We start from the raw sequence: 17,979 nt of genomic DNA, 5'->3' as shown, positions 1-17,979 counted from the left end.
AAAAAAAAAAAACCTGACAACTGAAAGCTGAGGTCATTGTGTTGTGTAGGATCTTTAAAAAAAAACAGTTCCATCAATCAGGAACAAGGGAAAAAATCTTTAGCATTAAGTCTCAAGTAAAAATAATCAATGGAGAGTTTTCCTCTTTAAAAACTCCTGATATTAAATGTGATTTATGGACAGAAAACCACACAAAATGGTGTAATCATATTTAAATAATATTAACAGGGTTTAAAAGAATACTTATCTTTACGGCTTTAAACATGATGTTTTTTTAACATCAGTTTTACCTGGGAATATTTGCTGATTTTTGAAACTGTTTTCCTGGCATCAGGCATCAGCAAGTTGTTACTTTGTAATGGGACGGAGCAGCCCATTCAAAGGGCCCATCAATCTTTAGACGTGCAAGAACAAATCAAAGGTACTGTACAGTGCTGAGATGGAACACAGTGGATCTCAAGTGCTGATAACTGTGATTTAACATTGTTAACAGTGCTCAGGAAGCAAGGGATGGCTTGAAAGAGATCTAGCAAAGCAGTTTTGTTTTTTGGGTCAGTTTGACAGACTGCACAAACTCTCACTCGGGAAAATAAATGTTAATAAATATTCTTTTGAATAGTGAATAATCTTTTTTACACTACATCTCTGAGATACATAACGAGAACTTTCCAGCCAAAAAAATTAACCTTGTACTGTGGTCATGATATTAGAGAAACGGTGTGAAGAAAAGGGGAAGAACAACAATGCAAATAAATACTAGATGGGTTGCTCGCAGATGACGGACCTACATAATTCAATCTCTCTCCTTCTGCCTCTATACCCCTCTCTCTCTCTCTCTCTCTCTCTCTCTCTCTCTCTCTCTCTCCAAAGACTGGCAGTGAAAACACCAAAGCGCTGACCTCATCCCTCTGATGTAATCGCATTAATGGCTTCTGATGTGTTGTTGAGACTGAAATTAGGATTTAAGTGGTCCGGTGTCGATTCACAAACAGGAGACTCTCCACACAATGCCCAGCTATTGTTTTACTGTGTATTGATAGGGCTCAGGCACGGATGATTCATCCTCAAGTGAAATCCACTCTCTGCCATGCTTCCATTTCACACTGAGAGGGGACCCTCTGAACACCAGACGCTCCTTCACCACGAGCAACTGACTGAGTGTTTGATGGAGAAATGAAAGACTACGCGCACACATAGAGCCCTCTGTCACTTCGCAGCAGCGGAGTCATCTTTCATCACATCTGCCATCTTGCTCTATTTTCCTTTTTTTCTCCAGGCATGTCCTTTTGTAACATGCTCAGCGTGAGTCATGCATCACACAGGTCGCTGTCAAACCCTGCCCTCTGGCCCTCTGGTGCGTCGACCTGCTCTGAGAGAGGCTTGTGTTCAGTTGGACTCCCTTACATATGTGTGTGCTATGTACGGGGCTATAAATCTTTGGTTGTGTGGTTGCAGAATGCAGAGTTCCTTTGTGCATTGGTGTATTTGTTTAGCTTGATAGCTGAGCTCTGACAGCAGCAGCAGCAGCAGCAGCAGAGTTAGTCATTTGCAGATCTGGCTGGAGGGCCATGGAGACACACAGTACTGATGTCACTGAGGCTGGGTGCTCTCTCAGAGTATCACTGCTACTCATCTCTACAGTCTACAGTCAGCTACAAACCACGAACCATGGGCGGTCTCCATCCTGTCATTTAAGATACAAAGATAGCCTCTTCTTGATGTAATTTCTACATGACTAAAGTAATGCGTGATGACAGATATCAGAGGTTATATTGTATTAGATATACAGCATGTGGTGCGGACAGACCTGGGTGTTTGGCAGTGAAGTGCAGCCAATCAGTGAGTCAGTAATGTAGCTGGGGGACTGTAGTGTAGCCGGTGACAGGTCCTCGGGGCTTGCAAGGCCATCTTTCCACTCCTGCAAAACACACACACACACACACACACACAATTTTAAACATGATGCAAAATGTCTGCAGCGAACAGAGGCAGCTGCACGGAGAGCACAAGTCACAGATGACATGGCAGCGTGAGCTCCTGCAGGCTGAACCTGCAGCACTGCTGTTATATAACAACATCACCACCTGTCACGATACTTAGTCCTCCCCGGATCAACTCCACATCAAACCTGTCTCCGCTCATATTCCTGAACTATACAAACAAGCCACAGTCAGGTTGTTGGCTTTAGTGTGGATTTATGTGAGACTAAAGCTCTGGGTGTTTACTTCAGAACCAGTTCCTACGAAGCATCAATGTGTAATAATTCCTAATAATGAGTTTGCTTACAAGGTGGTTCATCGGCAAGCATAACGTCAACATACAAAGCCTCGTTTGCTTAGTTTGTGTGACAAAGAAAAAAAACACTTCTTACCAGTTCTCTGTGTGTGACAGGCAGGATGGTGAGAGTATCTTCTGGCCTCACAGGGCTGCCCAGGTCCTGGCTGTTACTGTGGGATGGAAGAGGTAGAGGCTTTCCCTCAAGTTTTCGGACCTGACGCTCCCCTTTGGCAGTGGCCCCGGCGCTAAGCTTGCGCACAGGGTTCGTGAGCCACTTCTTCAGAGTGCTCACAGAGCGCCTGGAGCCCGGAGAGCTGGGGGCCGAGCTTCCTGATGCCTGCGGGGGCAGGGACGCCACAGAGGTGGAGATGCTGCCCTCGCTGCCTGCTGCCGAGTATGAGTCTGGTGAAAGGAGACATGGAGAGAAGACACTGAGTGGCAGCGGGTAATGTATAATGTATAACGCTTAAAAACAATTCAGAGGAGGGCCCAACCCCAATGTCCCCCTAGGTGTTTCTAATATCGCTGTGTTGGTGTTGTTCCAGAAACATTATTGCAACCGACCAATCAGCTTGTGGTGATGTCACAGCTTTGTGACTTGCCTCAGTGTTGTTCCTGGAACAACTTGTGTTGTGTTGTTTGGTAAGTGGTTGAATATGAGATGTCGCAAGGGCCCAAAAAGCTATAAATGAAGAAGAAGAATGGGAAAGCACTTTGACACATTTAACCATACTGGTTTAAGACTATTTATTTTCCATTTTAGAATATTAAAAAATTGTAAAAATGTAAATAAAAGGACATGAATATACAAATATAACACATTCACTCACAGGGAAAAACACTACATGTAATGGTTCAAAGGCCATTAAGTTTTGTTTAATAAAACTGATTTCAGTAGGAATTTATTTAAAGGGCTTCCACTGATAATCCTGAGTTAAACATCAAAATGCTATGAATTGTGGGTGACTCCCTCTGGCAGAGTCACAAAAGTCACAAAAAGTTGGCTGAAATTGCTCTGGTGTGGACGTCGCAATTGGGTTGCAGAGAGCTGATAAAAGGTCAAAGGGCAAAGTACAGCTGGACGTTCCACATTCAGATCTCAACAACGAATAAATCAATTAATCTATGGACTAAAACAACAGAACAAAAAGACGTCTTTCTTTGAGGCAGTGGTTTCAAAGTGAGTCGTAACCAGAGGGTTGCAACAAGGCTAAAAGAATGGGGCATTGTTCAGCTCCCCTAGCAAAGCAGGGACAAGTTTGTAAAAAAACTTGTGAAAATATAATGAGGCATATCTTGCCACCATATCTGCTTCACCAGTACAATGGTGGGTGAAGGAGTCAGAGGAGAGAGAATTTGGGGAAAATCCGTCAAAGGCAACGAATGCTGAAAGAGATTTGGAGACGCCGCTTTAAGGCAATAGAGCTCCTGTTTTACCATCTGAAGGAAGCAGCAGTGCTGGATCAGTGAGAGGTGAGGGAGGACAGGAGGTCTGAAGATGTGTCAACACCAGCAGACAAGAGGTAAAGAGAGAAATAAAACAAAGAGTGTAGATATAAATAGCCTTCCTGTTCAAACACAGCTGTGCAGCTGTGAGCCACATCATAAAAGGCGCACTGTTCTGTTTACGTCGAGCAGATCGTGCTTTTTCAAATTGGAGCTGCACATCCACTCACATGACCAGCATATGGCCGACCTTTAATGCGAGAGACACTGCAGGTCGGCTGCTGCACAGCGATGTCAGGAGGACATGGGAAGTGGGCTTGGAGGGGGGTGAGCTGAGACCGGACATCCACCCTAATCCTCTGTAGAGGGGAAGATCCTTGCTTGGGACTGTTTGTTTTTCTGTCTTGTCCTCCATTCCCATCCTGCATCATCCACCCAACCCTTCCTGAGTCCTGAGATAGCTCTTCCTCTGACTTGTGTGACTGGAGTGTTTTATCTGCACTTCAGTCATGCCCCCCATCCATCCTCTTGCCCCAGACCCAGCCTCTGACCTTTGAACACCACGCTGTTGCAGATGGAGAAACACTCTCTGCCGCTGACACGACGCAGCTTCTTGCCGCCTGAGCACAGCCGCTATTTCACACCAATTGTCCGCTGAATGTGTCTTTAGTTTTCCAGGAAAAGCAAGTTGGTGGATTCGTTGTGCATTTGTTTACAAGGGGACAACGCTGACCTCATTTCGGTTGCTCCTGATGTGAGCCACGGAGGAAGATCTTATCACAGCGCTCAGCAGTAAGAGCCCAGACTGCAGGAGCCTCACTGACACAGCATGGCCCATTTTGCGAGTGTGCTGTCTTCAAAGGCAAAGCTGGAATAAATTCACATTCCCCTCCAGTGTTCATGCTTAAAGGGATTGAGCTTTTCCACACTTGGTTCATTCAATTATTCCCCCCTCAGAAGTACAATAGCAGCCACTGTACCGATCAATGAAGATGAGCTATGTAAAAATGTCCCCTTCTCTTCAGCGCACAAACCTCAGTCACAGTGTTTGAGAAATGGCTAACCTCAAAGCGAACACAACTCATGTTCGTGACATCGCACCGCCGCCTGTGCATACAAATTTGGGTAAAATAAATGGTTTGTGGATCCTGGCTGCTAACAAAAAAAACCCCTCAAACTCTCGCTGTTTGTGAGTTTTAACCACGAAGACAACATTTCCTCTGGAATTTCTCTCGCCATACATTTTACAGGCCTTGTGCATGCGTGTGTGATCCCAGGGTGGCCAATTTTCCCATCCTCTCTTCTGTCACTCCCACCCCCATCCACATGAAAGACTGGAGAGTGTAAGGAGATCTGAGCCTGGCAGGACGGCGGGGCGGGGGCCTGAACAGAGGGATGAAGAGACAAGGAGCAGAGAGGGGTACAAGGAAGGGAGACGGCTAAACGCTGCAGGGGATAGACGGAAACTTAGAACAAACACTGGGTGGGTCCGTAGACAGTGAGGACAACTTGAAGGAGATTTTTTTTTTTTTTTGCTTTTTTCCGTTTCCTTCAGTGTGTTGTATAGGTTCTTGTGCATGTAAAAGATACTGAGAGATACTGAAAGTCCAAAACAACCGAAGCTCCTCTCTCCCACAGAAAACGCCTCCTCAGTAGTTGCACCTTTAATTTTGTGGCTTCCTGGGATCACACTACATCAGACATTTGCATGATTTCTCCAAATCGGCTAGTTTGGGACAAACTAATCCAGCACGGTTGATCTGTTGTTTTTTTGTAGTGTTGGCTCAGTGTGTGAGCTGACCAATGCAGAGCAGACTATTCAGGTGTGGAGACAGGAGCTAAAACAGTGTTTCAGACAAAGGGGCAATACAGCTGCAGCAGTTGACAGTATGAGAAAACTGATGTGTTTTTTTGAACATTAACGTTTGTAAACCTAGTCTAGTAATAGCCCAAAATGCAATTATGAAACCAAAAATGAGCATAATATGTCTCATTTAAAAAAGGAACAGTCTGAGGATATCAAGGAGGGGTCTGAAAGCTGCTGTGTTTATGGCTTCTGCCATCAAAAAGCCTGAAGTGATGCACACATTTTCACTGAGAGAAGAGAGTGAGGATGTGAAAATGATGCTGAGCACATGTGATAACCCCCACCTCAGCCTCTCTGACCTCTGAAGAGGGCCAGGCCTGGAGTTGCGTTTCCCCAGCACTCCCTCCTCAGGTTCAGTTAGGCCAGGGTTTAGGGGTCACAGTGCAGAGACCACAGCCAGTAACTCCGGTCCTAACCAGCTCCAGACATCAGCGGAGATAGCTTATCAAAAAAAAAAAAAAGATGAGGGGAAGAGAGGCTGACACCCTCTGCGCCTGGAAGCAATTAAAACTGAGTAGAGACAGCAGCGCGGCTGCATGATTTGAAATGCCAGAATGACACAGTGGCTCTGTCAAATCTATAGATTTACAACGTGCAGCGGGTACAAAAATTGACTGGCTTTATCGGGAAGATTGTTTCATCAACACCCCACTGATTGCTCTGTATACGCGTTGGTTTCCCTGTTGACCCAGGAAAGCGTAATCTCAGCGTTGTTATGAAACCAAAACCAGCCATTACCGGAACATCTATAACAGCTTTTTCAAACGCACAGAAAGGAAACTGTAAAACACAAAGGGAGATGATGAGCTTCCCCTCAGATCGGCATGCCTCCGCTCTCCCCACACAGTGCAAGATGAGAGGAATTGATACCATTAAACACCTACACAGAGGAAATCGGGCGGAAAAAAAGAACAATCCTTCCCACTCTCCCTCTGTCTTGCGGCGTGCTAATAGCGCCCGGTGACATTCATCTCCATAATGGCGCTGCTAAGAAAAGATTACCCAGGCTGATTTTGTTAATGCAACTTGACTATTGTTTATGCGCTTGCGATAATTAACAGTTGAAGGCGCAGGGCAAAGGGATTGCATTAAGCTGGCCCGATCTGTGGGGATCAGTTAATGCCGGGCTTTCACCAGTCGCCCACTCACTGTCTGAGAGGCGGCGGGCAGGCAGCAGGCTCGCCCAAATAAAGTTTGCTCGGTGTAACTCTAGAGCCACGCAGGTCTCCTCTGCAAAGTGGTTCCAGACTTTGTCTTGATGTCGTTCGCCCACAGCAGTGAAGTTTGAATGTACTCATTGCCTAATACAGTCTAATTTTGACAGTCCATGGCTCATTTGATCAAGTGATCCATCATCTTTTTCTGTTAGTGCTGATAAGCAGCAACTTTTTCTTGCACCTATGAATGCTCTTGCCTCCATGTTTGGACTAATTATTTTAGGGCTGCAACTATCCCGACATTTTCTTGTTTTTCATGATTGATTAAAAAGGGGCTGTGTGGAACTTCTGTGTTGTGCTGGAGCGTGGTTGATGGCTAGGATGCGAGATGATTCACCCGAGAACGTGCATAAAGTCACATGCTTTAGACTGTCTCGGACAACCCGACTCCGACCAACGAAACAAATCATCAGCAGGCTTGCATAGGCAACCCAGAGACAGAATTTGGGATAATTTTTTTCACTGACTCCTTTTAAAGGATCAATATGTAAAATCAACTAAAATCATCAACAGGATATGCAAAAAAATCATTTTTGATGCTATATAAAATATGTCTATGTATTGTGTTGATGAGATATCCATACCAACAAGCTCCCTGCCCAGTCAGAGTCTTATAGGACCACCATCTGTATGGCTGGCACCATCAGGTACAGTTAGCAGCAGTTAGCGGTTTGATATGCTACCCACTAATTGTTTGATGTTTAAATTCAGCAGGTGGTCAATTCTTACTCACTGCACCTTCAATCTGCAGGCGGATTTCTTGATTAAAACTGCAGCATCTAATTTCCTCTCAATCCAAAAGCTGTAAGTAGTTTGGCATCTTGTAAGTTGCTGTCTTCTTCATTGCTGAACAACAACTTTTGTGGATGAAAATCTGTCTCAGGCAGAAATGTTTACGAGTGAGGTAATGTTTTATTAATGTTATGTTTAGTCATGCTCTAAGACTCTCTGACCTCGGACTCTCTCCCAGAAGTTGAGGCAGCAGGCATCAAAATGAGACGCTCTGTCAGCTTCAGAAAAATTACAGATTTCTCAGGGTTTGAAATATTGCTGGAAATCTTTGGCATAATGTCATTGCACAACTCATCAAAATACACATCATAGAGCTCGTCTAGTCACTTTCTTGACATTTCAATAAAGAAATATTACACATCCGTGTAAGTGATCAACTGATTCTCAGCAGTCTGAGAATGAACACCAAAGTCTAAAACTCATTCACTTTCCTCTAATGTAAGACAGAAGAAGCAGAAAATTGTCGAAGTGGGAACCAACAAGCATCTGGCTTGAAATTGATTTGATGTTCTTCAGTCTTTTTCATGTGATTTAAAGTGAACCATGTCCGCTCGAAAAAGTTTCAAATTCAATCACAGCTGAATCGATTTATCCAGTTCCAGTCATGTGGAAAAGGGAAAACATCCGATGCAACATTCTCATGGGGGTTATGGATATGAGGTCGGATGTGATTGAACAAGCAGTATTTCAGACAGAAAACCAGTGAGAAACTACAGGGCAAATCACACAGGCGGAGCAGCCTCAAGTGTGTGGGTGGATGTGCTGTTTGTGTTGGTCCCCGTGAAGAAGTTTAGTCCAACTTCCTGTTATTGATCAGTTGTTAAGTGAGTGCTGCTGAGCCAACAAATCAGACTAAAAGCGTTGGCTGTAATGGAGCAAACTTGTTCACAGCCACTCCACTCTGGAGCTCTCTGTCAATCAAAACGCCTCTTGGGACCATACAGGCATTTTAGGCATCACTGCGCTCCACCAATACACACATGCAGACAGACATGCAGGTGCCCAGAACAGATTCACAAATGGCACATGCACATTTTTTTCCAGGGAAGCAGTCCAGACGTGTGGCTGCAGGCTGTTCCAGTTCTATCAAACAATATCTATTGTCAGAACAAGCAGGCGACCCGCTGGTCACCAAACTGTCAAACATGTCAAATGTCCAGCTGAGTCTAAAAGACACGTAGAGCTGCCAATCCACACCAGCACCTCACACATAACAGCCCCGGGGCGTCTGACTGGGTGGTGGTCAACACACAGATGCCGGCCTGCGTCATAGCTAACAACTTTGAACGGAAAACAACACTAACCTTCTCTATTCTCCCTCTCTTTTCATTGCCCTCCCCACCTTATGGTCTTCAGCCCTTCAGCCCTCTACTTGTATATTACATTTCACCGACTCAGAGGAAATGGACACTCTTCCCATCAACTAGCAGGACCTGGGCTGCACTCAGGCATTCAGATGTGCAGACTGAAAGACCAGTGAGACCATGAGGCACTTAGTACCTGAAGCATATGACTGGAAACCATCTAACTGTCCTCTGATGAACTTGTAGAGAAACTCACTACACTTAGTTACTGTACTTGTTCAGCTGTGATTCACTATCAAAAGATGACTTTTGAATGTTTTTGTCTCCTTTTTCCTCATTATATTCCAGCCCCAGGCTCTTCTAAGTGTATTGCATTTGTGCCGCCGCTGCTTAATAAATCCTGGCACTTGGCTGTGCCTTCTTTCTCCTGTCCTCCCTCTTCCCCCTCTCTCCATCTTGACTCTTACCCTACAACATGTACCCCTCCCTTTCACTCTGCTGCCTTCTTTTTGCACTCTAACCCTCTGTTCCTCTATCTGCACTGCAGTGTTTTGAAGACTCTGTCGGTCCTGCCCCGGGATCAGGACACACAGCAGCTCCGTCCTCTGATGCAATGCCCCCGCTCTGCCCCGAAGCTGCTGAGACCAGCACAAGCTCGACATGCAAAACCAACCGGCAGAGAACACAGTAACACAGGAGCAGAGGGAGAAGTTTGACTGTACGACTGAGACAACTGAACCCACATCCTCTGGAATGATCAAGCTCTCTCTCCACTGAATATGAATGTACATTTTAATGAGAGGGAAAAAGGCTAAGAGATGGGCTGATGGGGGGAGCAGGGATTATTCATGATTTAGTTTAGCAGTAAATGAAGGTTAAGGCAGACAGATTGAAGCTAAAACCTCGAGTGAGAGTAGACAAGGAGACGCTGAAGAGGAAGAGGGGGAAGACGGCGATTAGGGCACATGCTGCCTTTTAAATTACACTAGAGAACATATGAGCAGGAAGTGTGCTAATTCCTAATCTCCTGCATAAAAACGTGTGTGCAATGGCATGGCTGTTGCCATCACAAGCTGCTTTTACACGGTCCCTAATATTCCACTAAAAATTAGAATGAAAATGCCTCATCTAAACACCTCAATTAGACGAGATTGATTCAATCCAACCTGATCTGAATAACTTTAAATCAAATCGAGAGGACTGCTGTTAACCTAAGATAAGCTGATCAATAAGAAAACATTTAACCATGTAACTTCTGTAAAACAGTATGAAGTTTTGTTGTCCTTAAAATTTTTTTTTTTTTTTAGAGTTTATTTAGTTTGTTTTGGCATAAAAATCATTTTAAAAAAAAGTAAAAAGTGAAAGATTAATGAGTGGAGATCTTAATCTTCTGTTTAAAAATGTTAAAAAACTACCCAGCGCAACTTTAAAGGAGTTAAAGATCATTGCATGCCTCAATACCGGAAAGGCTCAAAACAAGTTGTTCAAACAAGTATTTGAAACGATGATCAAATGATAAGAATCCACCGAACCACTGACCAAATCAAGAACGGCTGGAGAAGTCTGAAGGCAGCCTTCTAACGTTACCATGCTAAAAGTTAAAATGCCGGAAGTGGTTCCGACCCAGACAGACTTATGGATCATCTAATGGGAGAGCGACGATTGGCGAAATGTCCCACCGCAGTGTGGATGTGGGGTTTGAGGACAACTTGTCTGAGGCTCCTGTTCCTGCTCAAGAGGACAGTGGCATTACTGGTAAATTCAATCTTGATGGCTAACACTAAGGTCACAACTTCAACTAGCGTTTGCTCCAAAAACACGAATGTGAAAAGTGTACTGACAGACTGAATATTCTCTCAGTCATCTTCTTCATCATATTTCTGGCAGATTAGATGCTTCACAGCAGGCGGAAAATAGATAATAGTAATATTCTGATTAAGTGCCTGGGCATGCAAACACACATCTTTATTGGAAGGCTTTGTTTAGCGTCCATGTAAATAGTTAAGTCAGAATAAACTCTCCATGCAGACGCAGCTACTGTGTGTGTCATGTGTGTGTATCTGCGTGCAGCGACTTCTGGAGGGACACTTTGCAGTCAGACAGACAAGTGAACACAGATTTCCTGTCCTCCTACTGACCTAGTTTATGCAGACACACACACAACACGCACACACACACACACACACTGCTGTGCTTCCAAGAGCACAGGAGGAAATACGTGGTCGACACAGAAAGCGACACACACCAACAAGCCATCAGGGTCGGTCTCCTGCCATCAGCTCTGTGCGTGGCATATTTTTCATCAGGGTAAAGCATCAAAAGTAACGCCGGTCACAGGAAAACAGGCCTGAGCAGACGATGCTGGCATTAATCCTATTGTCTGTGGAACAATGAGGAGTGATTCAGACACTTCTCCTGATGAGGGCTTATGAAACAACCCTCAGTGATGGCTAGATAGATAGATAGATAGATAGATAGATAGATAGATAGATAGATAGATAGATAGATAGATAGATAGATAGATAGATAGATAGATAGATAGATAGATAGATAGATAGATAGATAGATAGATAGATAGATAGATAGATAGATCGACATAAGTTTAGTGAAATGCAATGGTTGTGCATTTACATCACAGTTGCTGCTCCCTGTTGAGATAATTACAGTCGCCATCTTTACTGAGGTTTCTATGACCCCTGTCAAAAAAAGGATGAATCAGCATAAGCAGGGCAGTGGCGACCTCGCCGCAGACACTGTTTTGTCCACAGCGGCTGCTATAGGCTCCTGGCAGCGTGAGACTGTGACCGTGTTTGTGGTTAGTGGGCCTGTAAACCCCAGACATCCCTCCAGAACCATTCAGAGAGAGATTTGCCAAGTTCCTGCCACCATCTGCCTTTGTTTTCCTCAATGTAAGCTACGGGGAATCGAACGCGCACACACTCAGAATTGCAGGGGATTGACACTCCAGTGAGGTCGATTTCACACTGATATTAACCAACCGGGCTCCACGGGATGATACGGAGATACTAATCGTGATTCACTTCATTTAATTAAAGGGGCGTTCCAGCAATTTGGATTTGCGCTGACATTTACCAAGAATGGTTAGAATCAAAGAAGCAGAGAGTGAGATATCACCTGGTCCCTAAGATGTTAGGATATGAAACTCTGAACACCTGATCCTATATTACCCATGATGCAACTCAATGCAACAACAGTTTTCTATTTATTTCAATTTAAATTCTCAAGCCGAACTTTAGAGTTTATTAAACTTTGCAAAGCTCCCTGCATACAGCAAGTAATGGATAAATTCTTAAAACCATTGTATACTGGCTGCTGAGCTTTCAAAGTAAAATATTTTAGTGCTATAAATCAAATGGTCAAAACCACTTAATTGCTTAAATAAAATATTCATTTCCATTTATTCAAAACCACAGAGGACATTGTTAGGCTGCGTTGAAACGTCAAGTAGTGACAAGCTCATCTTCATGTGTGAAATCAGTGGCATGTCCCTTTAGTCCCCTTCCTCCTCACACGAACCAGCACTCGTCTGCATGTGTCTGAATGATTTCTCTACTCACTGATGTCACTGACCAATCGGAGCACATCGTGTTTCCCATGCTGCTCTTGGGGTAAATATTATTGATCACAACTGAGCCATGTGAGACACAAGATCTTTGACTGTCTGTGTGGACATAAGTGAGTCTGCGCCTTGATGTCTGTGCCTCACGCCGCCGCACGTCAAGGTTTCTGTGTCCATAACATAAATTAGTTTGACGTCTAAAACTGGGATTGGAGAAAACAGTAAATCGATTACCTCAGAGTTACCAAGCAGACTATAAACTTTAAGTTGTACGAGCTGCTCCAGCTCCTAGATTTTTTTTTTTTTTAAACTCACTGGAAGTCAGATTCTAGTTTATACAGACATTTTAACTGTAACAGAAATTTGATGATCAGGAACAAAGAGGAGTCATTAAAAGGTCAGCATGAATCTGGTTATAGGTTATACTGCCAAAGAACAGTTTTTAGAAAATCATACAGGTCTGATTTTATGGCTTGAGGCTTTAATCAACAAACGTATCTTGCTAGGCTTAAGGTTATGTGCTAGTGGGCTGAACCAAAGTGGTTTGGACCAATCAGTACGCTAGCAGGACGGAAGAATTTGATTTGGCAACTGCCTCACTGGTGGTATCGCTCTTCTGCTGGTGGTCTGAACGGTTGAAGATGCTTTTGATACAGAGACAGACAGATGGCTCATCCAATCACATGCCACTTATTTAAGTGCCTGCCCTTTTCCAAACAGTTTCCAAGGAGAACTTCCCAGAAGGCTCTGTGGAATAACCCATCTAGAGTGTCAGGTTACCATCAGGTAGGCCGTATTGTTAGTGAACTAGTGCTGTCAAACATATTCAGTTATATCGATGTAAACCAGTTTACACTATATAGTTCTGGGTAAACAAGTCTTCATTTTTAATAACACATCATGAATTCGTTGATTTACTGCATATTACCCACATGAAAGGGTTACAGACTGTATGTCCCCACTGAGTAAAACATGACAGCATTTGGTCGAGGAACAGTGGGATGTCAAAGCACTTTCATGACATTGCAGTGTGTGTTTGTGTGTGTGTGTGTGTGTTTGTGCGCGTGTGTGTTTGTGTGTGTGCACCCTGATAATCATAGTGATGATCAACACTACCCTGTCACTCTCTTTAACAGCAGGCAGCCAACATGCACACACTCACACACACTGTGAGTGCTGTTGATCATAACTATGATTATCTGGGCGCTCGCGCTCGCACACAAACACACACATGCACACACACACTCTTAAAGAGAGCACAGTGCAAATTAAAAGCGATTGTGATTCCATATGGCAGCTGTGGCAGTGCCAGTCAGGAGGCCTGTGAGAAGAGCCGTGGAGCCTGCTGGGCCGTGGGGATGTGGAGCCTCTCCTGCTGGCCCCAGTCTGCCCGGCAGCTCTGGCGCTCTCAGCTCCTGGCTCTGCACTCTTGCTGTTTTTCACGGTGGCTGTATACAAGGTCACATCTCTGAACTGTAAGTAACCGGGGCTACTGAAAGTGAGTCAGAGGTGAATCGTGGGTAGGATTTGCTTGGGCTGCCTGAACTGAGTTCCTTAAATGATGAAGCATCAATAGCGCCGCAACCAAAAAAAACAAAAGGCGACGTGTGGCTCTTGACGCTGATCCGGCACCCTGCGTTGACCTGATGTAAAGGCGTGCTGCTACAGTCATCCTCAGTCAGACTTGATGGGCTTTCCAGACACATATTCTCGTTTCCTCTCCACCTCGCTCTCCCCCACTCTGATCACCATGGCAACTAAACCCAGAAGGGGAGAGAGTGTGTTTGTGCCCACATGTGTAGGTTGATTTTCTTGTCTTGCTGATCGCTAATCTTTTGCGCCGCTGTCCCCTCATGTCGCTCATACACACACATACGCAAAAATAATAAGCACAGATTCCCATAAATATTTATACAGTGATACAGTTTTTTACGCTTATTTGTAAAACAATGCAGTACGCACAAAGGATGCTTTTGAAAAGCTAATTCCAAATTCAAGAAAAGCATCTGCACCTGTCTGCCTTTGTCCGTTTCAGATTTAGTCCTGCGTTGGGAGCAAAGAGCTCTCCATATGGCCATTAAGAGGGCGTCTTATGAATACGCAAAATCCATTCAAGTGTGACAGGAAGAATGGCACTCAGGTTCACCTGTAAATCCATGGTCTGTGTCTTTGAATTGAACAACGTTGACTAATTTATGGAGTTCCAGTCCTGGATAGATTTAGATTATCAATAGAAAGGGTATAAATATTGGCAGGGGGTTACTGCAGTCTCTTAAAACTGCAACCTCATTGCTCGCTGATCTGCTTTATTTTTTCCTCATTGTCAGCGGGTGTCGTTTTCAACCCAGTCACCAGAATAAAATATTGACAATGTACATTTCTGCAAACCATGGATATAGTTAAAACTTTGCATGTCTTAACATTGCAACTTTTCTTTTCCTTAGGTTAAATCATATGTAGTGATGCTGTGCCTATGGTTTGGTTAGGTTTAGGCACTAAAAACACTTGATTAGGGCCTGGAAATATTGTGTTTTCGCTTAAAATAGTAGTTATGGCCACCAAAAACAGGAGATCATGAGATCTCCTTAAAACACATGTTGCCACAAAGACAGCTGGAGATTTTCTAACTTGTTGTCAAAAATATCATTTTTTTGTTGCCACAAATACAGCTCAAATTGTTCTGAGAAAGTTCTGTTAGATCCCAGGCATCCACTTTTTAGGGCTTTGGAGCTGTTACCTTTTGGTCGTAGGTTTTCGGTACTCAGCATGTGAATAAATCGTTCAGCAGGTCTGGTTCTTGACATATAATTCATTTTAGTTTTGTGATGCCCTGAGGTTAGTTTTAGCCTACAACTTGAGGGATTTGTGCAATATTGTGAAATTTTGACATAAGTCTTGTTTAAGATTGCTGAACTTCATGTTTCATGCCCTGTTGTGTGAAGGATCTGTGCAATACTCATACTGTGATAAATTTGATGCTAATTTGTGATTTGTTGCAGTGTCACATCTTTTTATCCTGCTTTGTATTGTCACGCTGAATGAATGAAAAAGAGTTTCCCTACAGGGATAATAAAGTAAGCTAGCCCTAACATTTTTATCCTCCCAACTGGGCTGTGATTTGAGTTTTACCACTGAAAACGTTATTCTTATATTGCCTGCAGGTAAAATCGCCAAGTTAACTCTGATTTTCTTAGTTTTGCTGCTGCTTTGCAGCAACACAGAGTGTCTGTTGCTCTAACCACAAGGCAGCCATAAATGATTTCACACCTTAAGTATTGGCCGTCACAGACTAGCTGCAGGCTATCTCTGAATGAAGAGCTGGGTAACAATCGATGGTGCCTGCTGACAAGTGACAGTCAATGTGGTCTGTGACAGAAAAGAGGAAAACAGCTCAATCTTGGTTTGCTCACAGCGTTGTGGAGCGGGCAAAGGCAAGGGGTTGGAAGTTTACTCGAGAGTGCAGAAACCTCTTGGAAATGTTTTATTCAACCGTTCGCTTTCCACTGAATTTCCCAGGAAAAAAAAAACCACACAACTTGAACTTTTCACATTCCTCTACGGTTCTTTTTACTGGAGTGAACAGAGCCCTGAAGCTAGGTCAGCATTGCATATGAGTGTGGGAAGAGTCATAATTTATCCAGAATCGATTTCATTGAGTAAGTAATACTTAAGATGCCCGGTAATTTACGCGAGCCTGTCGTCACAGAGAGTCGAAGAAAGAGGGAGAATTCAGGTCAGTAGTCAACACGAGAGCAACACTCTCTAGACTGAGAGCTGTAACAAACTGGTTGGAGGAACAAGTTAACCCTTCCCAGACACAACAGGCAGTCATTCTCATGGTCGGTAAGCTGACTTTTTTTCAACACAACGCCGCATCTCTTTCAATACTGTCAGTTTCCACTGTTTGCTTTGCTTTGTGCACTGTTTTGGAAAGTTTCTCAGCGAGGCCTCTATCACGTATCCTCTGGGGAGAACCGCAGAGGAAAGGAGCCACAGTCAGAGGAGTACCTCTCTACTCCGTCAGCCTGAGGGGACACCGAAGTAATCGCTGTACTCAACCCGTTGCTAAGAGTTACAGTAATCATGCTCCGACCCTGTTGGGCAAAAGTGAACAAGTTTTGTTTGTTTTCTTTAGATGGGGATAAGAAGAGTGATAACCCCGTTTGAGTATGGTAAGAATAAATGTCAAGGACGCCCCTAAAGACTCCGGGCATAAAAAGACCCATATGGGCTGAAAAGTGGGGGGTAGAAAAGCAGGGGGAAGTGGCTCCTCTCCCCCCCTCTGCGCTGTAGGAGAATTCTTTCTAAACAAGGTATGGAATGCACTCCTGTGTTTCATAATTTGTTCCCTCATTCTTCTCCCCTGCACGTTTACAAACAGAGCCCGGAGGAAGATGAAAAAGAGAGGGAAAGAGAGTCAGAGACCGAGGAGGAGGAGGAGGAGGAGGAGGAGAAGAAGTGCACGGGAGCACTGGAAATATGTCAGGGCAAGGCCATTTAGCAGAGAAAAAAGGGAAGGCGAATGAACTGTGAAGAAGGGAGATGGTGAAAATAGTGAAAAGGGGAGAAGACATCATTAATAACCGTCTGACTGGACACATGCCGACCAGTGTGAGTGAGCGAGAGAAAGCCGGGAGAGAGGAAGAGGACGAGAAGGAGGAAGACAGAGAAAATAAGAAAGCCCCAGGAATGATGTTAATGCTCCACTTGGTGTTCACATTCCAGGCTGGCAAATCATGCAACATTCAGACCGAAAAGCAGACGATCTCTTCGTCCAGCTGGGGAAACTGGGAGCACTGGGTTGCTACAAAACCTCCTTGTGCTTCCTCTCACTCCATTTCTCTCTCGCCCTCTGCCTGCCTGTCTGTTTTTCTACCGCATGTGCGAGGGAGAAACAATATGGAGATCAGCTGCACAGCGGAGAAGAGGCGGGGGGTGGGTGGGAGGGCAAAGAGGAGATGACGAGGTGGAGGGTGGGCTGGGGTGCAAAGTTTAAAAATATCTCAGACTGACGGACGAAAAGGCTGGGCCACAGCGGCCCAGCAGGAGCATACCTTCGATTTCAGCTATTTTTGTTGCTTTTTCCATAATGTCTGAAGTCTGCCTTATAAGCTGATGACAAAGACGCTCCTCCAGCTGAGGCATAAAAAGACACGCCGTTTCTGTCACGGCAATTTTCCCTAACGTTTGCCAGCGCGGCTGCTTCACGTCAAAAGCACACTGATATCAAAGTTATTCATGGGCCTTCGGGTCACAGCTTAGCGAAGGGAAATCTGGGGATCAAGCTCCTGTGTCTGAAAGCAAAGACGCTGCTGAGGTGCCCCTGAGCAAGACACTGAATCCTACTACCACCTCCACACACTCTGAAAAGTCTGAGAAAGAGAACAGGAATTGTCCTCCGACTGTGAGCAAGTGTTTAAGTTTAAATTGCCTGGAACATTCAGCAAATGAGCCGTTTGATGAAAATGAACACTGCCAAATAGCCGGAAACTATCT

At 44.4% G+C, this 17,979-nt stretch overlaps 1 protein-coding gene across 3 annotated transcripts in view; it reads right to left on the bottom strand.

Moving 5' to 3' along the window:
- arhgef25a (Rho guanine nucleotide exchange factor (GEF) 25a) overlaps window positions 1-17,979 on the bottom strand; it is a 55,154-nt gene that overhangs the window by 14,434 nt on the left and 22,741 nt on the right. For all 3 annotated transcript variants that reach the window (XM_037103644.1, XM_037103645.1, XM_037103646.1), the window contains 2 exons: window positions 2,372-2,679; window positions 1,808-1,918 (listed from right to left, as the gene is read on the bottom strand). In XM_037103644.1, the coding sequence (XP_036959539.1) occupies window positions 1,808-1,918; window positions 2,372-2,679 (419 nt within the window). The remainder of the gene's footprint in view (window positions 1-1,807; window positions 1,919-2,371; window positions 2,680-17,979) is intronic.

The sequence above is a fragment of the Acanthopagrus latus genome, chromosome 7, assembly GCF_904848185.1.
Source record: "Acanthopagrus latus isolate v.2019 chromosome 7, fAcaLat1.1, whole genome shotgun sequence".
NCBI classification, from domain to species: domain Eukaryota; kingdom Metazoa; phylum Chordata; class Actinopteri; order Spariformes; family Sparidae; genus Acanthopagrus; species Acanthopagrus latus.
Note: the sequence above shows the minus strand (reverse complement) of the source record. Positions and strands in the feature narration are given on the sequence as shown.